The following is a 26661-nucleotide window of genomic DNA, read 5'->3' as shown; positions in this document are numbered from 1 at the left end:
AAGGGTATATAAAGTAAGAGGTACATATTACACTTGACCCTTAAAGAATGTCCTCAGTCAAATATATTGGATTGCTTTGGAATGGGCATGTAATATGTTTTGTGCCCACATAATCAGGTATTGTGCTGGTTTGGTTATGGTCTAACCACTGGTATGAGACACCCAAGCAGTTGTTGCCACCAATGTTTATCTGTAATTATTGGATAATGCCCTTATGAATATTGCTGTTCTGCAACTAACTAGGTCTCAGCAGGCCCCAATTTTACAGAATTAATATTGTAGGCAAAGTGGTTAGGCTGCATAGTGTACAGTTGTATCACCAGGTCAATCTTCATTGAATTCCAAGGTGTGCTTTAAGAAATGTAATGGTTGTTTTGAGCTTAAATTACACCTTTCTCCATTTCACAGGTCTGGCAATACATCACACTTATGCGTCGGATATTTCTCATTGATTGTCCTGGTGTAGTTTATCCTTCTGGAGACTCAGAAACAGACATTGTGTTAAAAGGAGTGGTGAGTTTTTATTTTTTTTTATTTTTTATGTGTTACAACCTACTGTATGAATGCAGCATTTTGGTAGTTGGAGGAGTTAATGTTATGGTGAAGAAATATGTGTAAATCAAAAATATTTTCCAAGCTGTCAGCTGTGTGTGTGTGTGTGTGTGTGTGTGTGTGTGTGTGTGTGTGTGTGTGTGTCTCCGTCCATCCGCCCTGCTGTGATTGGCCTTGGCACTGATTGGATGGTGTGTGCGCTGTGTCCAAAGAAATGGCACACGCACTCCTGCCCCATGTAGTGTAGCACGTGCCACCAGCTCGTCCAGCGCTGAGCAAACTAGGTGGGCTGGATTCCTTCTACTACCTCCAGTTGCGATCGACACGTAATGATGCACTATGGCTAAGTGAAAACTGGCCCCTCACCCAATCGCAGCTTCCAGCTGTGATCTCAATGGCTACAGTGGCATCATGTGCCCCGCTGTCAGTATGTGCCAGCATGTCGCATGTTATTACGCACCGCTCACTACTGTGCAGGGAGGGAAGGGGGAGTGTGGTGAATGCGGCCTGCAATTGAATATGTTTGCCTAACTCTGAGTTAATCTTTAATATAGCTTTAAATAATGTAATTAATGCATATGAAATATATTATGGTTATTGTATAGTTCTCTTCCTTTCTTCATTACAGTCATTGACTTAAGATGATCACAATGAACCACTATAATGGGTGCATTATCTTTGTGGTGGGAGGTGATTATTACTAAGGGTAGCAGAATATTGAAGCTGTAACGGGAGGATGGAGCATGGCACTAGCAACAGTGTTAAGGTGCCCATACACTCGTCAGATTGGCAGCAGATAGATAAGAAATGCATCTGATGATCTATCTGATGCGTTTTTAGAACATTTTTTTTACCAGGATAGAATTCCAATAGATTTCAGTTTGAAATCTATTGAAATTCGATCTGATGGCATTTTTGTGCCATCAGATTTCCATTAAGGCCAATGCAAACTGATAAGCAATCTCATAAGATCGACCTAAATTTTCCACCCTGCCAGTTCGATGGAAATCGGCCATCGATCGGTCGATTGGCCAACCGATTTGCAATCGACCGATCGGGATTGATCGGTCGGCCAGAAAATCGGCTGAGTGTATGGGCCCCTTTATGGGAGAGCAGAGAAATGGACAGTGATGCAAGAACTTAGGGGCCAATAATATAGGGGAAGCATATTATTTACCTGCGAATTACAGTATATTGAAGCAGTTTTATTGTTTTCTAGTGTAAAACTACCTCGGTACCTGTAGTTTCCAGTATGATTATTATTGCTGACATCTTCCACAGCACTTTTCAGAGTATATAGTCATGTCATGGTCTCCGAGGGGCTCACAATCTATTCCCTATCACAGTTGTGTCCATCGTAGTATAGGACCAATTTAGGCATAAGCCAATTAATGTATCAGTATGTTTTTGGGGTGTGGAAAACAGCGCCTGGAGGAAACCAACACAGGCCCTGGGAGAATGTACAAAGTCTGTGCAGATAGTGCCCAATATACTTTTATATTTTATTTCCTGCACACCATTTCACAATAACTGCCCATGAGCTAGAGTACATCAACAGAAACTAGAAATATAAACGCAAGGGTTAAAAAAGTTCCCCCTTCCTCATCTCCTCTTCTGTATATTCTTGTCACACTGAAAGGTTTTCATTCTTAAATCCAAATGTCACATTACACAAATTAAGTTATTGATTCAAAGTTACTCTGGGCTTGTATCATTCATATGAAAAAGTTGGATTAAGGCTGTAGACACACTATGAGTGCTTTTCTGACCATCAGCACATTGACGAGCATTAAAATTGTGGTAAAATTGCAGCAATTTTACCGCAATTTTAATGCAAGTCAATTGGAGCATTTTAAATAAAAAATGCTCAGTGTTGATGGCTAGAAAAGCACTCAGAAATGCTAATAGTGTGTCTACAGCCTTAGTGCATACAAATTAAATGGTGATCACTCCCTGATTAAGGAGTAGCAGTTACAACTTACTACCACTCCTGATCATGCTTCTATGCTATGAATTGTCTAAAATATATTGTAAGTTTATTGATTGACAAGTTGGTAGTGAACAAATTTGTGCTGTAAAAATTGACAGTGTTATACTGGTAGTTTGGTTCCAAAAAAGACATCCATCGGGATACTCCGACAACTAGATGACCACTTTTAACTGATGAGATTGAGCTGACTAAATTAAAGGAAACATCCAAGTAAATTAAAAAAAAAATCCACTTACCTGGGGTTTCCTCCAGCCCGTGGAAGCCGTCCTGTGCCCTTGCGCGCAGCTCCGGAGGCTCCTGGTCTTCTCCCCTGGTGCAGCCGACCTCGCCAGGTCGGGTTCCAGGTCAGCCTCTTCTGCGGTCCACGGTTTGGGTAACGTGGTCCGGCCGACGTCATCAGGATAGTACTGCGCAGGCGCAGTAGCTCTGCGCCTGCGCAGTTCCGTCCTGATGATGTCGGCAGGACCATGTGACCCGCGCAGTGGAGCGCAGAAGACATCGACCCAGAACCCGGCCTGGCGAGGTCGGGTTCTGCAGCGGAGAAGACCGGGAGCCTCCGGAGCTGCGGCGAAGGCACAGGACGGCTTCCACGGGCTGGAGGAAGCCCCAGGTAAGTGGATTTTTTTTCTTTTTATTTGCAAAGATCCTCACTTTAAGCCTTGATTGCAGTTAGCTGTGCAGAATTTAAAGTGCACTATATTGGGCATAGTTTATAAAGGGGTGTAGAAGTAGTTCTTCAAGGCCCAGGGAAACCTTTGCCGTGCTTTGCAGCATGGGTGGCCGTGTGTTTTACAGAAGCGCATGGCACCTGCGCTGCTCAGTGTTGCAGCACTGACACGATGCAATTATATTGAATGGTATAGCAGAGCAGTATGTTGTTGGAATATGCTGTTGTGCAGCACAGAAATGCACCCATCAAACGCATGCACTTATGTTACCACTGTTAAGGAAACAACTACCTTCTTTAATAGTGCACAAAATGAAAAAGCATTTATGGTGGCTGTGTTACAGCAATAGGAATTGTAATTTAAAGAGGTATGCGCACCCATGAATCAAAAATACATAAAGGCATATGAACAAGCCAGGGTGCTAAGTCTAGTAAACCAGGCTGTAACAGCCCTAAGAGAGCAATAGTCCGTTAATGGAGCAGCACACCAAAATGCAGGTAGCAATAAGTTTGTCAAAATAGCATAACATACGTACAATCATAGAGATCAAGTCACACAGTGTGAACAAACATTGGAACTCTGTTATACAGATAAATGAACAGTAATCGCCTAGCTCTAATGCTGGATACACACCATGCGTTTCTGCGTCGAATGCGTCCGTCGATACGCGTCGATTCGATTATTTCCGAGCATTTCCGAATGCATTTCGATGATTTTTAGGTTGATTGCCATGTAAAGTATGGCAAATCGACCTAACGATCCATCGAAGCTTGAATCGGACATGTCGGAAATAATCGAATCGATGCGTATCGACGGACGCATCGAACGCGGAAACGCATGGTGTGTATCCAGCAGAACATGCACTGGCTGTACAAGCATGAAAAAATCGGCAATAGAGCATGAAAGCACAGTGCATAAAGCAACGCAGGAGCAGCATTAGACAACTGCAGCAAGGTAGACACCAATGCAACCCTTTAGGACTAATTTGTATGCCATACTGATATGCATTGCTGAAATCCGCTTAGCAACCTTGCCATCAGAGTACTTATTATGAACTGGTCTGTGGAGACACTTCTGCAGGGGTATCATGCATACACTTCCCACATATGCAGGAGCCAGCACTAAACCATCTGGCACCAGCTCTTTCGTAGCTAGGAGCAAGCGGGGCTTTGTGAGAGCATTGTTTAACTATGTGCCAGAATGTGTTTTTTTTTTTTTTTTTTTTTTTTTTTTTTTTTTTTTTTGGCAGCCTGGGTCTGTGGGATGGAGTGTAAAGTGCTTGTCATGTGACATTTCTCAAGGCGCATCATACGTGTCCTGTGTAAGCCTGAAGTAATTAAGCATTGTATTTATATTTCAATAAGAAAATGGGAGAGCATCCAGATAAAAAACACTTGCAAATTGGTCATCCGTTCCACCAGATGTTTATCCAAACCTTTTGGGATGGTGTTGTCTGCAGATGAGTCAAAGTGGAATTTTTGTGATCTGTATAGTTCCTGGTATAGATTAAGTGGGTGAATAGCGCTACATACAATTAATATATAAAAATCATAAAATTCATAGACGTGCTGCATCCACTTCATAGACGAGCACTGTATAAATTCAATTGCAAATAGATAGAACTACTGTATACGATTGGTACACAGAGCTCATAAAAGTTCATAGAGGTGTTGTATCCAATTCATAAATTGGCAAAGTGACAGTTCATAGCCGGGTTTGACATGCAACACCAGGTTTCAACCAATCATCTGGGGCATTCATTGACAGGGATTAGACCCCCCTTTTTGTCCCCACTCACCGGATGTAGCGGCCTAGATGGGCCCGTGATAGCATCTGAGGTATTGGCCACCTCACAGCCCCTGGATCAGATGTTTATCTGGCGTGTGGATTAGGATCCTTCACTCCTGTTGCAGTCCGATCTCCAACGATTTATTGCACCCAGAAAAAACAAATCTCTCACATCGCGTAAAAATATCTACATTTATTTATAAAAGTTTCCCAAAATGGCAATCAAATGCCTTCTGGCACAGTTAAAACAAAATGGGGAGTAAAGTACACGGCGGTAGCCTTGGTACACAGCGGTGTTGATATAAGTCTTCAGCTGGGTTTGACAGGGTTCAGCGCAGTGAGTTTATGCTCACTAAGAACTTTCCCTGCTATACAGCATCAATACCAGCCTCACTGCAAGCATACGCCCGCCGTCAGGTGCAAGGATCGCGTGTACCAATGTTCCACGTCCGGTGACGTGTCACGCTCAGCACGTTGCTCCGTAGCTCCGCCCAACGCGTTTCGTTGCTAAGCAAATCATCAGGGGCTACGGAGCAAACGGCACAACGTGATTTATAGCTGCCTGTCAGCCCCAGCTGCAGACCTGTACAATATAAAATGAGAGAACTTAAAATACAGTCAAATTATATTAAAAGGGCCATACGCTTCAATTGAGGGTTAGATGTTCACAATGCAGAAAACGTTAGTATATTATTAAAAATTGGTCATACAGGGTAACATCACGCCACCTATTGGACATGCAAGTTATCACTCCGAGGATTACATTATCGCAGTCTCTAGTGCTTACACACACACACACACACACACACACACACACACACACACACACACACACACACACACACACACACACACACACACACACACACACACACACACACACACACACACACACACACACACACACACACACACACACACACACACACACACACACGTCTAGCCCCTTTCATAGTTACACCACCAGCATCTCCATAAGGGCGGGATGACCACCATAAACCTGTATTAATTATATTAGCTAGTCTGTACTGATAAAACAGTTGAGGTCTATATCAATGTTGAGGCCTTTGGGCTGTAAAGTACCCATGTTATATATCCATTTGGTCTTTAACCTAGAGACCTCACGTGTCTTATGGCAACCCCTCCACCCTGGAACTAGCTTTTCTACCCCACACATCTTAGCTTCCCCCGCACAGGAGTTATGTTGAAGGGAGAAGTGTCTGGAGACACTATGCTGCTCAAAACTCTTATTAATTTTATATATATATGCTCCCCTAGCCGTTTGTGTAGAGCCCTAGTGGTTCTTCCAATGTATTGGAACCAAAATTTACACCACAGAAGGTATACAACATGAGTTGAACGGCAAGTAATTAACTGTTTAATGCGGAAAGACCTACCATTAGGAAAAAAGCTCACCGACTGAGCTTTAACAGTTAATCCTTCATTACAAGCCCTACATGATCTACAGGGATAAAAGCCAGGAGTTTGCCATGGGTTTCTAATAGGTTTTGGAGGGTTGACACAGCTCGGTGCCAGGTAATCCTTGAGGTTACGTGCTTTAGAGTAAATAAACCGAGGCCTATCTGGCAAATGCATGCCAAGGATAGGGTTCTGTCTGAGTATTTTCCAGTGTCTCCTCACCACAGACTCAAATTGTCTGTATTGTCTATTGAAGCCAGTAAGGAAGCTAAAATCCATACCCTGATCTTGCCTCCATTTAGAACCCAAAGAGGCCTGTGTATTCATACTCGCTACCTGGGAACGTTGACTTTCTATCATACCCGGGTCATACCCTTTCTCTTCAAATCTCTTAGCAATTTTTTTCGATTCCTGTTGGTAATCTTCATCTATTGTACAATTGTGCTTCAGGCTCATAAATTGGCCTTTAGGTACTGCTTCTATCCATTTAGGGTGGTGACAACTAGTGGTGGGAATATAACCGTTTCTATTTGTGCTTTTAAAGTGAGTGCGAGTCCACAGTTGATCACCAGTTTTGTGAACCTCAAGGTCCAAAAATACTACGCACTTCCAATTACTTGTGGCTGTTAACTCTATATTCAAATGGTTTTAATAAATCTGACCCATCTACTCACGGGTCTAGACTCGTCCCTCTTTAGCATTTCCTCCTCCCATACAGCGAAATTTGGCGCATAGCCAGCACCCATCGCACATCCTCGTATTTGTACGTAGAAGGACCCATCATGCCAGAAATAATTGTGGGTCAAAGCAAATCTCCGTAAAGTAAAAATAAATGTACATTGTTCTTCTCGAAATTCTGTCTTTAAAGGGAACCTTAACTGTGGGCGAAAAAAAAAATGCACTTACCTGAGGCTTTCCCAAGCCTCCTGCAGCCGTCCTGTGCCCGCGCCGGTCCTTCGGTGCCCTCCGGTCTCCCACCGCGGCTAAGTTTCGTTTTCGGCCGACTGCCAGTCGTCCTCCGGCAAAGCGTCTTCTTCTTCCGCATTCCCTGTTGTAAAAAGCCGTAAAGCGCGTCTGCATGACGACGCTTCATGCGGACGCGCTTTACGGCTCTTTACGACGGGGAATACGGAAGAAGACGCTTTGCCGGAGGACGACTGGCAGTCGGCCGAAAACGAAACTTAGCCGCGGAGGGAGACCGGAGAGCACCGAAGGACCGGCGCGGGCACAGGGCGGCTGCAGGAGGCTTGGGAAAGCCCCAGGTAAGTGCATTTTTTTTTTTTCGCCCACAGTTGAGGTTCCCTTAAAGTACTTTTCTACCGCCCGCAGTCCATGTTCATGGGGTATGCAGATGTAGAGGGAAGACACATCAGCCGTAGCCATCAATGTCTCACCTCCCACCCGCATACCCCCAAGAACCTGCAAGGCATGCCCAGTGTCCCTCAATAGATGTAGTATCTGTGCCACTGCCACCTGCAGCATAGTGTCCAGATACTGTCCCAATCTGTAAGTGACCCCATTCCGCTAATTATGGGTCGTCCTGGCGGATGTTAAGAGTTTTTATGTACTTTTGGGGTTTGATAAATTATGCGTGGGATGCGTGGTGCTGCGGGCAAGAGGTACTCCTATTCTTTATCGGTTACTATCCCCATTCCCAATCCATCCTTTAAAAGTTCTCTTAATTCACCAAAATAGGCCTTGGTCGGGTCTCCTCGTAATTTAATGTTTCCCGGTCACCCACCAGTCTATTGAGTTCTGTGTTATATTGCTCCTGATTCATTATAACTACACCTCCCCCCTTATCAACTGGCCTGATTACAAGTTTCTTTTCTTCCAATAATTCTTTAACCAAATGATTAACATTAGCACCCCTCCCCATGGTTGAGATCCTGTCTAAATCATCCAGGATTATATTCTTACATTTCCAGTGTGGCCCCTGTGTCATAGTCCTGCGGGTTAAACACTGATCTATTGCGCAAACCTGAGTGCCTATAGGGGTCAGGCAGGTTCACTCTAGTGGTGGGTGCCTCTTTTTTCAAGAAGTATTTTTTCCACATTCAACTTCCGTATGAACTTTGAACATCTACATATGTTAAATGTGTTCATCTGGCATGAAGGGGCAAACTTCAAACCCTTATCAATAAGGGACAATTGTTGTCGGGTTAAGGCCTCCCCACTAATATTGAATATGCCCTGGCCCATTCGTTTCTTAGCCTTTTCTCTTCTCCCCCCTCGGCATCCTCTTCTGCTCGCCTTTTGTTCTCGGCCCTGGGTGATTGTATGTCTATTTCGCCTTGGAGTCCCCTGTACCGAGGTCTTTGGTACCCACATGGAAAAGGATCTTGATTATTTGAATCACACAGAGGTCCAAATCTATTGTGATGTAATCCAAGGAGAGTGAAAGGTGTGTGCTTCTAACCAGTTTCACCTGACTTATATACTAGCTACCTCATAGGATGTGTCCACTTGTGTTGGAGCCGGTCCACGTGGAGGGTGCGTAGGTCTGGGATTAGGAGTATGACGTGGATCATTTGGGTGTGCCCAATAAGGTTTTGTAGAGTCTCTGTCATAATGGACGTCATGCTCCTAATCCCAGACCTACGCACACTCACCCATATAAATAAATGTAGATATTGTTACACGATGTGAGCGCTTTGTTTTTTCTGGGTGCCATAAATCGCTGGAGATCGGACTGCAACAGGAGTGAAGGATCCTAATCCACACACGCCAGATAAACATCTGATCCAGGGGCTGTGAGGTGGCCAATACCTCAGATGCTATCACAGGCCCATCTAGGCCGCTACATCCGGTGAGTGGGGACAAGAAGGGAGGTCTAATCCCTGTCTATGAATGTCCCAGATGATTGGTTGAAACCTGGTGTAGCATGTCAAACCCGGCTATGAGCTGTCACTTTGCCAATATATAAATTGGATGCAATGCCTCTGAACTTTTATGAGCTCTGTGTACCAATTGTATACAGTAGTTCTAACCATTTACAATTGAATTTATTCAGTGCTCGTCTATGAAGTGGATGCAGCACGTCTATGACAGAGCGCCGGTCCCCGCCCGCGTCCCTTCCCTCCAATCAGCGGGAAGGGATGCGGGCGGGGACCGGCGCTCTGCTGGAGGCGGGGGAGTGGCGTGAGTGACACTAGAGAGGTAAATACAGCCCGCTGCGACACGCTGCATGTCGCCAGCGCGGCTGTAATTTATGGGGGAGAGCGGTGCGCAGGGGGAATTGGGGGGTGGGGGAGGATTCAAATAGCAACAGAGGCTGAGCACTATAGCCAGACCCAGCCTCTGTGTATAGATTTCGTTCTAAGGTCCTCACCTCGAGTTCTCTTTAAGTTCAATAGAAGTTTATAAAGCATTTTTGTTTTTATCTGGTTCTCTTCAATTTAATGTTCAAAACTAATACAGTGTAGAAATGTGCACTACTATAAAACCACAAAGGGAGGAAAATAGAGGGGCAAAGAATAAACAATATTTCACTTTTCAATGTATATTTTTTTCCAGTCTGGAATTCCATTTTATGTCAGGTATTTATGGGAAATGTTTTAAATCTAATGATTTTCTTTCCTTTTAGGTACAAGTGGAAAAGATTAAAAGCCCAGAAGATCACATTGCTGCAGTTCTTGAGAGAGCTAAACCAGAGTACATAAGCAAGACCTACAAGATTGACTCTTGGGAAAATGCAGAGGATTTCCTTGAGAAGCTAGCATATAAAACAGGGAAATTGTTGAAGGTGTGTAATTTGATACTGATTGTTATTCACTGGGGAGGTACATAGCACACGCATATTGCCAATATGTAGGGGGTTGAATGCCTAGAGAAGTGAAGAGCGAGGGAGCATGGGCAGGGCTTTTCTCGCTGTGAGTTGGAGCAGGAGCTACGGTAGCAATTTACTGAAAACTAGCTACAGCCTGGGGACACCGGTAGACATGGTAGATTGCCCGGTGATGAAAGTCTACCATGAGTATTTCAGCTTTAAAGACTGTAAAATTAAATTTTTCTGCTATCTATATATTACTGGTCAAATTAGTACTGGGGAGTCCCCCAAACTTAAGTGTTTACACATTGTATGCTCTACCTCCCTTTAGAACTAATTCCAACTGTTCGTAGAATACAGTTTTCCACAAATGTTCAACTTAAAGTGAACCCGAGGTGATTATAAACTGATCATGCCAACAATTGTGTTTATTCTCCAACTGTAAAATGATTATTTTAAGAAATCCCATGGTTTTATATTTAAAGGATGCCATAGCCCATTTCAAAATTTAAAAATGTGAGGAACATGCATGTGTATAAGTTTTTTTTTTTTTTTCTCATTCCCACAGCTCCCCCGCATTCTCCTGTCCCCCTCTGTTATGGCGTAATGTCCCCCCAAAGCTAACTCCTGGGTTGGGAGGGTCGGTGAGCACTGCGCAGGGGCTGCTGGAACGTGCGTCCTTGATCGCCGGGATCTTTCTGCGCATGTGCACTACATGACGTAGTGCCATGGGCGTGCATCACTGTACAGCGCCTGCATAGTGCTCACTGACCATTCCAACCCAGAAGTCACTTTGGGGGAACATTACACCATAACAGATGGGAGCGGAGGAGAATGGGGGGGGGGGGGGTGCAGTGGGTATGAGTATAGCCTCATACACATGCCTGTTGCCCTGTTTTTGAAATTTGAAATGGGCTAACATTTACAAAGTACATCAAATGTTTTATTGTCTCTGCTTAATGGCAGCCTATTAAGTGTCCCAGCAGGAAAACCTTTTATGGCTATAATTTGCTTATCAGTGAGGTTAAAGGCCCATACACACGTCGGATTTGCGCGAACGACGGGTCGTTTGAACGTTCCGTCGTTCGCACGTTTTCGCATGAAATCCGGCGTGTGTACAGACTATCGTTCGGGAGATAAGACTGGTTACCAGCGATCCGCCCGGCGGATCGTTGGTAACCAGTCTTATCTCCCGAACGATAGTCTGTACACACGCCGGATTTCATGCGAAAACGTGCGAACGACGGAACGTTCAAACGACCCGTCGTTCGCGCAAATCCGACGTGTGTATGGGCCTTTACTATATTCCTGACACGTTGCTGTCCAGACAGAAGCTGTCACTTGCATGCCCGAAAAATTAACTTTTAGGCAAACAGGAAACAGCCTGGTTATTAAGGGTTTGCACTGTACATACACATTTTTATTTCATCATGTCACGTCGCCTTGGTTACACTTTAAGGTGCACACCCTTGCTGATCTGAAATCGGCCATGGCGGCCAATAACGACCGCCACGGCTGAGACGGTGGTCAGACTAGTGTAGGTACAGCACTGCAATGACGATTGTTAAAAAAAGATCCAGCCTGTCGGATCTTTAGCGATGCCAGACGATGGGAGATTATGCAAACACTTTGTTCTTGCCACTCCTCCGCCTGCCGGAAGACCCTATCGCATACGCTCGTTGCCCCCTGCATAGCAACATACGCATTGTCAGCCAGATGCAGATGACCTGTATGTACTACGTCTTTTATGCCCCAATCCCTTGAACAACAGATATCCAGCAGACCATCTCACAGCGTCGCCAGGTAAATATGTAGCTTAGCTTTACCCTCACAGTGAGTGGTCTTTGTTTCCTCTCATCATTGGTAATCAAGTGCTCGGATATACTTATGCATCCCTCCAAGTGATTAATTAATTCCTCGAAGAAGCAAGCTAACTGCTGCATATATAATAGCTACACCAGATTTCTCTCAAATGGCAAAATGTTTGTTATTGATACAGACACTAGGGTAGCTAGAAGCAGAGTACTGGAATATGATCACGCAAAGACTTAGATTTAAATACTAATTTTGAATCTTTAGAAAGGTCCGACTTGTGAAAATATTCAGTGCCTTTGGTCTTTATCCAGTTTTACTGTATAAGGCTCTCTGCACACTGCAAATCCGTTTTCCGATTCAGTTTCCGATTTTTCCCTGAATACATTCAACAGAAAAATGGATCAAAAAACGCAGCATGCAGTAAAGATTAAATAGCGGAATCGGATGTAAAAACCTATTAAAAAGCGGAATCAGAATCGCATGCAGTGTGTAGGGAGCCTTATACATGTGGTGGAATGAAAATAAAATGCCTTGTGTATATGTAACAACTGAAAAGTTGTGAGTGTATATGTACACACATTTGCTTTGAAACTCTTAAATAGTGTGTGTTTCAAACAGTTTAGGGCTTGTTCACACTACAAGAGCTTTTTAAGCGCTAGTGATTTTGAAAATCTCTTGGTAATACAATTAGCAAGATCTTTTAAAATCAGAAAGCACTTAAAAAAAGCTCTTGTAGTGTTAACAAGCCCTTAACCTCAGAAGTCTCATAATTACTTGATTAGGGCCCTCCTGTTTGCAGTCATTATCACATGATCTTTGAACTCTGGCTCCTGGCAAGCTTTATGTTCTAACAGGAGTCAAGTGGCTCTCCCCTGCCAATGGTGGTGGTACTCTGAGTCTCACAGCAGGCACTAAATACCAACCCTGCGTGCGCCCACATGGTCTAGCTCAGGGGTGCCCATTTAGTAGATCGCGATCTACCGGTAGATCACAAAAGACTTCATGATAGATCCCGACGGCACTACATTTTCCATTGTGTAATACAATTGTGCTCCTAAAATTGTATACAAGCATATCATTTTGACTTGCTATTTTTTTTAAAGTAGTCCGCAAGCTGAAAAAGAATGGGCACCTCTGGTCTAGCTCATCCAATTCCCTTGCTCCTATGCCGCCTAGTGGCGAGCGAAAGCCATTATGGCTACTAATATTATTCAATAGGGGCAGCACGGTGGCGTAGTGGTTAGCGCTCTTGCCTTGCAGCACTGGGTCCCGGTTCGAATCCTAGCCAGGTCAACATCTGCAAGGAGTTTGAATTCTCTCCCTGTGTCTGTGCGGATTTCCTCCCACATCCCAAAAACATACAGGTAAGTTAATTTGCTATCCCCTAAAAATTGGCCCTAGACTATGATTCATGCATACATAGACACATGGACATACATAGACATATGACTATGGTAGGGACTAGATTGGGAGCCCCTCTGGGGTAAAGTTAGTGGCAAGACAATATACTCTACAGTGCTGCGTAATATGTCGGCGCTATATAAATACTGTATATTCTGGCGTGTAAGACTACTTTTTAACCCTTGAAAATCTTCTGAAAAGTCAGTGGCTGTCTTATATGCCGGGTGTCATTGATGTCGGGTGATACGCTCTATCCCGTTACCAACTCAGATCTCGCTGCTGAGGACTGTAGTGAAGCAGCGCAGGCGCACATGTGCGAGATCTGAGAGGCAGAGAAGGAGGCAAATGGGATACAAGGGCGGGCCAGAAGGGTGAAAGAGGCGTGTTTTATGGGCACAGCGCGATCTATTCTTCCATACCGCTCTGATAAGCAGATAGACAAAGAGAGCTGACCAATCCACTTAGGGAGAAGGAGAGCTGACCAATCCAACAAATCGCCTATATACTGGGTACCACATACAGTACAGCACCAGTATCTATTCATCCATAGCACCAGTATATGATTTTTTTTTAAAAAATTTTATTTGGTGTACATTGGAAGAGGGATAGTCTTATATGGCGAGTATATCCCAAACTATTTTAACTGGAAAAGTTGGGAGGTTGTCTTATACACCAAGTCAATTTTAAGATCTGTCTGCTGACATTCAATGCTCTAAACCACATGGGAGCCAAATATATAGCGGATCTATTGGAAATTTATGCCCCTCCATGCACCCTCCACTCTGCCAACAAGATGAAGCTGGTTATTCCCAGGGTACACTTAACATTTGGTGCTCGGGCCTTTTCCTATGCAGCCCCCACTCTATGGAACTCACTTCCACAATCGGAACGAGAGGCTCTTTCTTTGGACAGCTTTAAAAAAATGCTAAAAACTCCTTTTTCCTATGCCTTTGAGACTGCATAATGCAGGGTCACAGCGCTTTGAATCCCCACGGAGAAAAGTGCTCTAAAAATATTGTTATTGTTGATATTGTTATTGTCTTATACGCCGGAATATATGGTACTTAAATAATGTACATGTAAGTGACAATGCCTTTATATTGCAAACCTATAGCTCAGTCTTCCATCACCCCTGATGACGGCAAAATGCTAAAACCGGTCAGGAATTGGAGACTGGGCAGCTGCCTACATTTCTGCATGCATTTTTTGTGTGTATGCACTATACATGCATACATGAGATGCTTACAACATCATAAAAGACGCTGTCATAAGGGCCTGTGATATAAGTACTGTCTTCACAGTTTTTAACAGTTTGATGTGGAGAATGAACTTCTTTTTGATGAACTTGCTGAGAGTTGGTCCTTGTTTTTATTGTGGTGGTGGTGGTCACCATTGATGTGCCTTTGTTTGAGCACTGTGTGACTGCAGAGAAAATCGCATTTGGAAAACTGTTTTGAACCTAGCGCTGAGGATTTCTCGGACTCTGGTACCCAAAGTGGATGTGGTAACCTTTAGCAGCTAGTCACTGTGTTCTGCTCTGTGACTTGAATATCTGGAGAGCGCCTGTATACCATCCATTATCATATATGTAAATGATGCCTATGTAAATGGACTCTTTTCTGAAAGGCCCTTGACTCTGCAGTACTCCCAAAGAGGCAACATTTAAAGTGGATATACATCAGGGGATTTGGTGTCCAATTAACCATCTGATTTGATTATTGTATATGTGCCGCCAAGAGCATGCCTGATCGACAATGTGACCAATCTTGGGCAGAAAATGGTTGCATGTATCGATCGGACATGCCGCAAGATGTAGGGCTGACATGCTTGTTCGGGTGTACGTTGGTAACAATGTGCTATCGGGACGAATGCAATGGAACCCCAGGTGCTGTTCTGCCTATTGTAAAATGTGCCCCGTGTAGTATATTTTACCTATCTGTAATGGAGGATATCTCAGAGAGATTTGCATTGGTGATTGCAGTGACAGAACACTACAAAATCTTGCCTTTTTAGGGGTGTATGCCTCTGTACGTTTATATTTTTAATCTTTAAAGCGGATCCGAGATGAAAAACTAACTATAACAAATAACTTGCCTATATATCTTATGTAAAGTTTAGATAGTTTAAACAGCAAATCTAGCTGCAAACAGCTTTAATAGAATATGGTTATTTCTTCCTGTGATACAATGACAGCAGCCATGTTGTTTGTAAAAATTACACAGAGGCAGGCTTATCTGCACCATCAGCACTCGGACTGAAAAAAACCTAATCCTCCCTCCTCCCCTCTGCCTCTGAAATCCCTGGTTAGAAATGCCTCCCCCTCCTCCTGCCCAGACTGAGCTCCCATGAACCCTTGCTACTGCCAAGGCTCTCTGAAAAACTGGGCGGGGCTTGTTTAGTTTATAGGGAATTAGAGTATTAAAACAAAAAAGTATTTGGCTTGAGGAATGCCCTATAAACAATAGGCAAGGAACACAATTATGCAAGCAAAAGTTTATCTCGGATCCACTTTAACTATTGACTGTGTGTCATTAACTCCTAGACGACCGCGTCACACCAAAGGGCGTGATCGCGGCGGCAGCCCCAGGACTGCCTAACGCCAATTGGCATCAAGTCCTGGGGCGGGCATTTGCAGGAGAAAAGGAAGGGGGGGGGTCGCTTGTGTGCTGAGTTGTACGGCCCTGCAGCGAGGCCTTAAAGCTGCAGTGGCCTATTTTGTAAAAATTGGCCTGGTCACTAGGGGGGTTTAAGCCCAGGGACCTCAAGTGGTTAAAATTACTTTCACCTTCTAAGTGGTAGGCATGTTGTAAAAATCCAATGGTGCTAAATATTTAAAAATATTTTAATTCCAGTTTGTAATGTGACAAAACAGGGCATCTTTTCAGGTCACTGTAACAGCCTGCTGTAATACTGTAGGATGTGGGTGCATGTAGAGAGAGAAGCACCTTTGTTCTGATAGGAATCACTCCTTGACTGTCCTGGCCAATCACAAGTAGCCTTTGCTTTCATAAGATGTCGAGGAAGATTTCCTGGGCATCTGAAGCATGTCTACTTCCTTTTTCAACTGTCAATTTTCTTGTTGCGTGATTGCTGTATGTGCGGTTAGTAGATAAATACTTTTTCTCATTGCAGGGTGGAGAACCAGATAGACAAACCGTGTCAAAGATGGTACTCAATGACTGGCAGAGGGGAAGAATACCATTCTTTGTAAAACCACCCAATGCTGAACCACCCCCAGAGGTATAAGAACTGTATTAATGATATTGCTGATGTTATACAGACACTCCACAATAGTTATAAAAATAAAAAAAAAAGTGGAGGTACGGTTCATTCCTAGCCTGCATTTATGTACCAGCTAAAACTGGATTGACTCATTACAGAAATTTGCTTTTAGACAGGGGTCACATTGGCCAACAATCGCATGCCTTTTCCCCAATGCGAAAACGCACATTATGCTTCCCAATGCACAATCTGAGTGCAGTGGGAGCAATGTGTCCTTTCCCGGTTCAGGAAAAAAATTACGGCTAGTGCTGCTTTTTTTTCCAACTCGTGTGTGATTTCATATTGCCAACAGTGAGCTGCTCTCAGCTAGCTGTTGGCCAACTTTGTATATGCGTCTGGGAAAAATGCTTCCCTTTTTTTGGGTGGACTCAAGTGTAACCCCTGCCCTAGAATTTTAATATGCATGTTGCATATTAAAGTAATAGCGGTGAATAAATGCAACCGCTAATGTTTTTTTCTGTTTACCTGTCCCTTGTACAACGCATTCCAACTGTGAATGAATTCAAAACGATAAGCAGGCACAGTGGATACATTCTTACCTGGATGAATTATGGTATATGTCAAGCAAAAACCCAGTCAGTAGGATTAGTAACAGATAAGGATTCTTCCACAAATCCAGACAGTCGCTACAGATTAAATAAAGCGCCTCATGGTGATAATAGTATAAAATTATGCATTTTCTTAAAGGGCTACTTAAGTCAACCTATAAAAAATCAGTTTAACTTACCTTGGGCATCTTGCAGCCCCCTGGAGTTATCCTGTGCCCATAACATCCTTCCGAGTCCCTCTGGCCAGCAGCGGTGACTACCGCAAAGCTTGCTAGTTGGCAGCAGCTACAGCGAATACGCAGCCCAGAGCCGTGCGCACCCTGATCATGCTCCCTCTGCCAGGAGTGCTATGCACAAAAGCAATTTTTGGGTACTGCACACGTTCCCTGGTCGCCTCTGCTTGCTGTAGGCAAGCCCCAGGTAAGTTAAACTGTTTTGTTTTTTGTTTTTAGGTTAACTTTAGATTTCTTTTACAAAGCACCTAATTACTCATTCTGAAACAGATATATTTAACAAAAGCATAGTTGCTGTTTTCTATCTGGAAAATAATTTCTTCTGCCTGTACAGTTGCATTAAAACTTCACCAATTTAGTTGAGTTGCTGAATCCCACATGATCACTCTTTACCCCCTCCCAAATCTTCTGATGACTTGTGCTGTCAGGTCTCCAGACTCAGAAAAAAAGACAGCATGAGTCATCAGAAGGGAGGGGGAGAGGAGAAACGACATGGGAGCTAGCAAGCAGGCTTAGTTGAGTATTTTTTACAATTTAGCTAAAGCTGTGTAACACTGTGTGTTTTAAAGACTGCTATTTTAGGGGGATATGGGGTTTTTAGTCATGTATAGTAAAACACCCAGTATCCCACAGTTACCAGTGTTACCACCTTCTGTTCCACTCATTATTATGAATATTTTACTTCTATCGCATTCAGTGAATAATGCAAGTAAGGTAAGAATTCAATAAGACTGAATTCTGCATTTATATTCATGTTTTCTATAGGTTCTACAAACCGCTTTGACTGCAAGGGTTGAGGATGAGGAGAAATCAGACAGTGAAAATGAAGTTACAAATGCAGAAGATGCACTCACAGAGAAGAAAGAAATAAAAGAAATTCTGTCCAAAATGAAGCAACATTTTGGCAAAATCAATGTGGCACCTGAGTTTTTACAGGAGGATTTGGTACCTATAGAACTGGATGAAATGTCAGATATTTCTGAACTAGATTCACTGGATGAGGAAGGATTATCGGCAGAGGAGGAAGAGGAAGATCACACTGTAGAGGCCGTCAGTACTGAAAACAGTACAGAACCCGCAGATTCACAAATTGCTAAGAAAGAAAGTTCAAAAATGCTATTGAAAGATTTGGATGACAGAATAGCAAAGTGCAAGAAATTCCTAGATAAAGCCAAAGCCAAACGATTCTCTGCCTTAAGGTAAAATAACATTTCACTAAACAATAACCATACTTCATGTTTGTATAGACAGTTAAAGTGAACCTGTAATGTCACCAGAAATCATCCACTTGTGACTAGGGTATACAGGCTTTTGACATTTGTTTAGCGTTGTTGAAATTTGTTTCACATCAACTCACATCCGTTTTGCCATTCAAAAGAAAAGCTGGAATGCCAAACTCATGTGATGAATTCAAAAGCCCTATATATGTTGACCCTACTGATACCACCAGTGTGTATGTAGCCACAATAATCCTATGATATTCCAGGATAACTTTTCAGTACCCTACTTACATACTCTTAAAGCAAACCTAAAACAAACAAAACTTATATAATGAATTGTATGTGTAGTACAGATAATGAATAGGATAAGTAACAAAGAAAAGAGTCTCAGGTTATTTTTATTTTCAGTTATATAGCTTATTTTATAACATTGCATCAGAATGTCATAGTTTGTTTTAAAACGTGCGTCTGGGCCATATGCAATTCACTCATCTGAGTTATCTGAGTTGCCCAAAAATTGGTGAAAATGTACTATCAAGTTATTTTGAGTATTGTTTTGCTTGCTGGTGGCTTAAAGGGAATTTTGACAAGTTTGAAAATATCACCTAGGAGTAAACTGAGGAGAAAAAGTGCATTGCATATGGGCCTCTGTATTTTAAGCTATAGAACAAAGCAGAAATAATGACCCTTTGAACTTTCCTACAGTAAAACCTCTTTCTCAAGCTGTTTCTTGGCTGTTTCAGTGCTTCACATAACAGGACTGTAATCACCCAAGGTGATTTTGTACTGGAAAACAATAGGATATGCTTTTCTTTGCTACTTATGTCCTAATCTAAGCTTTACTACACAATTCATTATCTCATAAGTTTATTTTTGCTTCAGGTTTGCGTTAGGCCTCGTTCACATCATTCAGCGCAGATGGCTGTGTGATCGGAACACAATGCGTACGATTGCTCGCCAGCTGCGCTACTATGCGCTGCGATTCCCAAAATCCATGCAGCAGTATGATAGCGCATCGCACTGCTGCGCACCACATATGATGGGCTTGGTAGGGAAGGCCTGTCTATGCCCTTCTACTGTTCTTGTGTGTCGCACACTATGCATGCTGCCAAAATGCGCACGGCAGCGTGTATAGTCTGAACAAGCCCTTAAGATTTTTTTTCATATCATCTTGGGAAAAATAGCTTGTCTTGCTTTATAATGGCCAATTGGATGCAAACTTTGACTTGGCAACAGGCCTGGATTTACATCACTGGAGCTTATAGGCACAGATGGCCTGGCACCCTAGACTTCACCCTCCAAGAACCTACAAACACCCACTGAACTGCACAAGTGTGCTGGATGCCCCAGCTGTCAATTTCCTTTTACTTCCCTTGCTCGTCATAGGTAGCTAGTGTCTTTTAGTATTGGGTAGAAAAAAGGTACCCTCAGTATTAAGTAGCTAGTAGTGTCCCTGACTGATGGGAAATCTCATCATTGGAATGCTGAGAGGTGGGTGAGTAACTTTTGATTTAAGCTCCACTTGGGACTTTGCACAGGGAAGGAGACAGGGAGGCACTAGGGGAGAGGGGAGTGAGCCGCCTTTACATCATCAGGCACCTGTAGGCACGTGCCTACATTGCCTTATGGTAAATCCCTGCTTGGCAATACAGAGTGAAGACATTTCTTTGAAGAATAAGGTTATATCTGAGCAATACCTTCTCTTCAGTTTTTTTTTTTTTGTAAATTACATTTATAAGGAGTCAATTTTAATGTGATAAGAATGCGTAGGCTAGAATAATGTACACAAATGAACAGCTGCAAGGCTTGCATGTCAGATCAGTTCTATTGATTTGAGCCTCAGGTTTTGGATTGTTTAGCTTACCTTTTCACACCCATTATGATCTTGGCTGCTGTATAAAGCAGCAGCTGCCCAGGCTCTGGAATCTAGTGAGGTTGATGCTGGTCGAATAGAACTGCCTTCTGGTCCATGATACTGCAGTTAATGCCTTAGCACTCCCTGGTGACTGTCGAGTGCCAGGATGCAGGCGTATTGGCTTAAGGTGACTAGATGTTAGGAATCTGAGGACGCCTACTGAGGCATAAAACAATCTTCAGGGATTTCAAGGCTGCTCAATTTATTAAACCTGATGATTCAATGCTTGTTTTTTTGCTTGATGCTTTTCCAGTTTTCAAATGAATAGGCAACATTTGATTGTTAGCACTTGTTGTGTAAGAGGATAAAATCTGCACCATATGTTGTGGAGCATTGGGGCAGGAGTCACTGGGTCTGCTTTGAGATATTAGCTAATGAATTATTGCTTTATTGGCCTTTGTAAAACACGCTAAAATGAAAAGTTTTAACAGACAGTGGTACCAGTTTAATAATACAAAAAAAAGAAACCTATGAGCCATTTAGTGCAAAGTAAATTAAGAAAAAGCGAGAAAAGCAGAAGAAATATATTTTTATCGCTTTCGGACAGTGGTGTTTAAAATCTACGTCGTGTTTGGAGGCTGTTATTCATGCCAGGGCGTAAATTTAACTCACCGCCGCTACGCGCTCTTCTCGCTCCCGCCGACTGCTTTCAATGGCTTCTGACCCGGTCATCAATGTGAGCCAATCTCACAGGGTCAGGAGCCAGTGAAATCTGCTCCTGACAGATTCAGAGTGGGTGGGCTGAGGTGATGGGGTGTGGCGTGAACAGCGGTAGCCACTAGGTAGATGTGTGCCAGTTTCTGGTACCAGCGGTCTCTGGTCTTTAACCTCCTTAGCTGTATGCCTGACACTGTGTTGGGCATACCGCTTTGTGGCCCCAGGAGTCCCCCATAATTAAATATTTGTGCCAAATGACTGTACACCCTCTAGCTAGCACTAGGCTAGCTAGTAAGTGTTGGGCACCCGCCGCTCCCCTGCGATCCCCCTGTTTATACATTACCCCCCCCCCCCCCCCCCCCGGATCCAGCGCTCATGCAGCCTCCTGGCACAGTTCTGGTCTTTCTATGGGGAGGATCGGGTGACGTCATGTGCAATCCTCCCCATAGTGAAGACCGGAGCTGTCCGGGGAGGCTGCGCCGATCGCTGGATCCAGGCTGGGTAATGTATAAATGGGGGAGCGGCGGGGTCGGTGGGTGCCGGACACTTCTTCTAGCTAGCCTAGTGCTAGCTAGAGTGTTTACAGTCATTTGGCACAAATATTTAATGATCGGGCAAAAAGTAACAAAACCTCCTGAGCGCCGTAACGCTCAGAAGGTTAAGGGTTAAAGCGGACCCAAACCAAACAATTTTTTTTATTCAAAATATTTAGTTGCACCACTCTGACACCTACAAAGATAAATAAACACTCCTTCAAGCCTATGAGCATTTCAGTGCATTCTTTTCACCCTTCTCTTATCTCAACTAGGGTTATACATGTGACAGCCATTAGCAATTCCTATTTGCTGGACACTGCCTACTCCACCAGTTTGCCGGATTCTGTCCCGGCAATATGAAAGGAAGGGAGGGGTTCCACCAATAAATGTAAAATATTTTATATTTGTCATCGTGCAGCTGAAAAAAGGCTGCTATTTATTATTATAATTTAGAAAATAGATTTTATTTCTGAAATCTTGTATTTTTAATTTGGGTCCACTTTAACCCCCTTGGCGGTATGAAAAATACCGCCAGGGGGCAGCGCAGCAGTTGTTTTTAAATTATTTTTTTTTTAAATCATGTAGCGAGCCGAGGGCTCGCTACATGATAGCCGCTGCTCAGCGGCATCCCCCCAGCCCCGCCGATCGCCTCCGGCGATAGGCGATCAGGAAATCCCGTTCAAAGAACGGGATTTCCTGGAGGGCTTCCCCCGTCGCCATGGCGACGGGGCGGAATGACGTCACCGACGTCAGCGACGTCGGGACGTCATTGGGAGACCCGATCCACCCCTCGGCGCTGCCTGGCACTGATTGGCCAGGCAGCGCTCGGGGTCTGGGGGGGGGGGGGCCGCGCGCCGCACCGGATAGCGTCGATCGGGCGCGCGGCGGCGGCGATCGGGGTGCTGGCGCAGCTAGCAAAGTGCTAGCTGCGTCCAGCAAAAAAAAAATTAAGTAAATCGGCCCAGCAGGGCCTGAGCGGCACCCTCCGGCGGCTTACCCCGTGTCACACACGGGGTTACCGCTAAGGAGGTTAAGGAACTATGAAGTAAGTGCAATGTAGTATGGTGCTGTCTGTATTCTAAATAATGCTACTTGTCTAGCTGCTGTGCCAGTCAAGGCTTTAAACACCAAATGAGCCTTGGAGGAAGTGTTCATGTCAGGTGCCATGACTCTATTAGCTGAATGCTTGTTGTTAGACATGCTGCCACAGTCAAAAGAGCATTACAGCAAGACGGCAGTTCCTTTTTTTTTTTTTTAAAGGTGGATGGTAGATTTTGCGTCTTTTTACAACTTATCTTATAAATTCATTACACCTTTTCCTATTAAGTGGTTGTCTAAAACTGTTTGATTGAGATTGCTGATCTTTGATAGAACCTAATAGAACCAAAAGAACATTATTGCTAAGTTTCCTTGCTGACCACATTTTTTCTTTAGCAGCAGAATGCATTGCTAGACTGTAGGCTAGTGACACATCTGTACAGAACTGCCCGAACTGTTGCAGAGGGCTAGAGTTGTAAAACTTTGCCACTAATAATGGAAAGTCAAAAATTACAAGTGAAAGAATATCTAAATCTACCTGCAGGGAGATTCAAAAACACTGCTGGATTGCATAGGTAACAGCGTTACTATGTCCGTCGATAATAATGAACTTGTGTATTTTTTGTTGGTTTTTTTTTTTGGATGTGGCGGAAAGTGTCAAATACTATGTTATGGATCATGAAGTGCTGCCACTCAAAACGCACATACATGCATACACACGCACCCCTCTGTCAGTCTTAAAAAAAAAAAGAAAATGCCATTTGCCAAATTGCTGTCTATCTTAAATGTTCACATACTGTATGAAAAGCTTATATTCTCCATCTAAGGTAGTATTTAATAACTGTAGCATTGGCATGTTGATATGTATTTTCTGTGAAAATAAGATCTTATTGTTTCTTCTAGGATCCCCAAAGAGCTAAGTGAACATATATTTGCAAAGCCAGCAAAAAGGAGCGCAGATAAAGAACAGCCACAAAATGAAGGTAATGTTTTGACTAGATGGGTAGGAAGGTCCTTTCTAATTTCGGAAGTTACTCAAATAAAATGTATTAAAGAAGATGTTTAGAGCATGGCCCCATCAAACAGCACTTACTCCAATTAACCCTTCCTACACCGAAACACAAATACTGTCCAGATTTAAGGTGCTCAGTAACGATACAATTTTACCCTCCACTTGACCTTCCCATTGGATACTTTGGTGCCAGTCAACAACAAATGATCAGATCCATCTATCGGGTTATTGAACTGTTTTTCTCATCAGTGCTGTCTGAATTGATTAGATTGGTTAGTTTGTTTTCCATTTATGGCCTGATCAAAGCTTTCTGATTGCTTTCTTCTGGGGAGGTCGTTGTGTACGATAAAATTTTATTGTTAATAGGCACCTTTAAGCTTAGTACACACATGCAGTCTTGAGTGGCCATTTTTTCCACTTCCATGTAGTACTCTAAATCTGTTGGACCTCTTATTACATGGAAGTGGTAGAATTTGCCGATTGAGATTTGATGCATGTACTTGGCTTTAGGCAACTTACTGCTACTTATAACTACCAATGTGGAGTAATCCGTATGGGTAAACTAACTAATGCAGCCAGTCCTGTGCATGTAGCATGATGCTATCTTCAATTAAAAAAAAAAATGTAAATTTTGATCATTTGGCTTTAGTAAAGTTTTATGTACTTGTAACTTGCACTAAGCAAGCAGCAAGTGGAATTAGAATAACTTTGTAGCAATGATTTTGAAAAGCACATATGGATTCGGTAGCCAGACAATGAGATGAAATGTTTTAAATAGAATATGGCTATAGCACTCTTTATATGCCCATAACTTCAGGTTTTATTTAAACTATCCCACCCTCAAAGAAGATTCTTCTTTTAAAGCGATCTAAACGTTGTGCACCAAAAACATACCAATTCCTAGAATTTAGTGATCGTTTTAAAAGAAACCTGTAGAATGAGATGGAGGCTGTTGTCTTTATTTCTTTTCACCTGTCTCTTGTCACTAATGCTTTCTGAATCGCAAACCCAGAACAAGCATGAAGTATGACTCGGCTGGCTGCATGCTTGTTCCTGGTGTGAATCACAATCTACTGAAGCCAAATATTCAGTACAACAGTCAGGGAGCTGGCATTTTTTATTTTTTTTTAAAGAAATAAATCTGACCCATATTGTTTTCACTGTGGCTCCATTTAATTCATCCATCAGTTCTAATTTGACAAATCTGTAGTGCCTTTACACTAATGTACAATCATTCACAGGAAAGAGTAAACCTGGGCAGAAGAGGAAAAGGTTTGATGATGAACCTGAGGAGGACGAGAAGCCACAGAAAAAGCTTACTTCTAAAGAGGTATTTCTATTCTTGTTGTCACTAGAAATAATGAGGTGTATATATAGCAAGAGTCTGAATTCACATTTGATGCAGCTTTGTGGTTAAAGTTTAGCTTTTTGATTGCATGCATTGCTGCAGATTAGGTTAACAATAGAAAAATGACAAATCAGGACTGTGACCCAGGATCTGTCAAACCTACTTCTGCCTACTGCGCTTGTAAATAATTTATCTATCTAAATGCGTACATGAAGTGAGATGGGGTGTTATGTATGAATGTCTGGTAAATTACTGCTACTAATGCAAGGGGAGCAGCGCTTGTTACAAATGCGTGCATTGCTATGGTAATGTGCCATAGCAATGCGCCTGTAACCCCAGTAATGCCTGTGATGCTAATAGTGTTGCAGGTGCTGCTCTCCTTCCGTTAAGACTGGCAATTTTTTTAAGCTTTCTTATGTGAAAGCATATAAAACAAATATGTAAAACACAGGCTGTGAAACAGGGTATTTAAAGCGGAGAACCCACCACAAAGACTGGGGAAGATGGATCGGTATATGCGGCGATGAATGATATTTCTCTGATTCATCTGCCCTAATTGTGTATCATGGGAAAAAACGACTGGCGTTGAACGATCGTAGTTATTAGCACGGGGGTCAATGGCGATCAGAACAAGGAACGATTGGATGACGGTTGCTAAAAGCGAATGCACAAAATCGTTTGGGAAAATCGCTTAGTGGGTATGAGCCTTTAGATTGCAGTCACTCAGTGGATTAGTCTTGATATAGCAAACTAGTAACAAGTTGCTGCTCTGTGCAGCTGTTTCCTCATACAGGAGGATGTTTCTAGGCTCTCCATGTTTCAAGTGCCATTTCAGTTTTTGTTTTGGAAACTGAATGCACGTTGGAAATGAATTTAATAGCATTAAATTATGTGAAGACTTGTGGTGCACAGATACTTATTTGTAGAAATTTTCAGTTAATGTGGAGATTCATGTTTAACCCGTATGGCAAACATTACATGTATGTATGTATGTATGTATGTATGTATGTTACATTTTTAATTTCCAAGGATTTCTAAATCGTTGTTTTCTTTTTCCTACAGAGGAGAAGGCTAGAAAGGCAACAACAATCAAAGAAAATAGGCGTACGGTACTACGACACACACAATGTCAAGAACAAGAATCGCAACAAAAAGAAAGTGGACCCTCAGTCTCAAAGCATCCGACAGAAGAAAGCAAAGCAAAAACATTGATTACTGTCACTGTTATTAATAAATAGAATAGTTTTACAGTGCAATGTCATTTTTTTATTTACAGAGCTTATCAATATATATTTGGTGTGGCCAACGTGTGATAAAGAGGAGAGACTTTGGTACACTACTAGACTATGCAACCAATACAAAACCTCCATCTCTGCATGTGCATTAAAGTGGGCCCGCCACTGGCGCACACCACAAGGCCTGGTTTTGTTTTGGTTTGCATAGTCTTTTTTTATTTATTTGGAAATGTCA

The 26661-nt window shown here is 42.9% G+C and overlaps 1 protein-coding gene across 2 annotated transcripts in view; it reads left to right on the top strand.

Moving 5' to 3' along the window:
• GNL2 (G protein nucleolar 2) overlaps positions 1 to 26447 on the top strand; it is a 67775-nt gene extending 41328 nt beyond the window's left edge. For both annotated transcript variants that reach the window (XM_068269045.1, XM_068269043.1), the window contains 7 exons: positions 409 to 513; positions 10004 to 10162; positions 16535 to 16642; positions 18231 to 18664; positions 23735 to 23814; positions 25085 to 25173; positions 26254 to 26447. In XM_068269045.1, the coding sequence (XP_068125146.1) occupies positions 409 to 513; positions 10004 to 10162; positions 16535 to 16642; positions 18231 to 18664; positions 23735 to 23814; positions 25085 to 25173; positions 26254 to 26403 (1125 nt within the window). In that variant the 3' untranslated portion in view covers positions 26404 to 26447. The remainder of the gene's footprint in view (positions 1 to 408; positions 514 to 10003; positions 10163 to 16534; positions 16643 to 18230; positions 18665 to 23734; positions 23815 to 25084; positions 25174 to 26253) is intronic.
• The last annotated feature ends 214 nt before the right edge of the window (positions 26448 to 26661 follow it).

Source organism: Hyperolius riggenbachi, chromosome 2, assembly GCF_040937935.1.
Source record: "Hyperolius riggenbachi isolate aHypRig1 chromosome 2, aHypRig1.pri, whole genome shotgun sequence".
NCBI classification, from domain to species: domain Eukaryota; kingdom Metazoa; phylum Chordata; class Amphibia; order Anura; family Hyperoliidae; genus Hyperolius; species Hyperolius riggenbachi.
The sequence above is the reverse complement of the archived record's forward strand: the minus strand, read 5'-3'. Positions and strand labels throughout refer to the sequence as shown.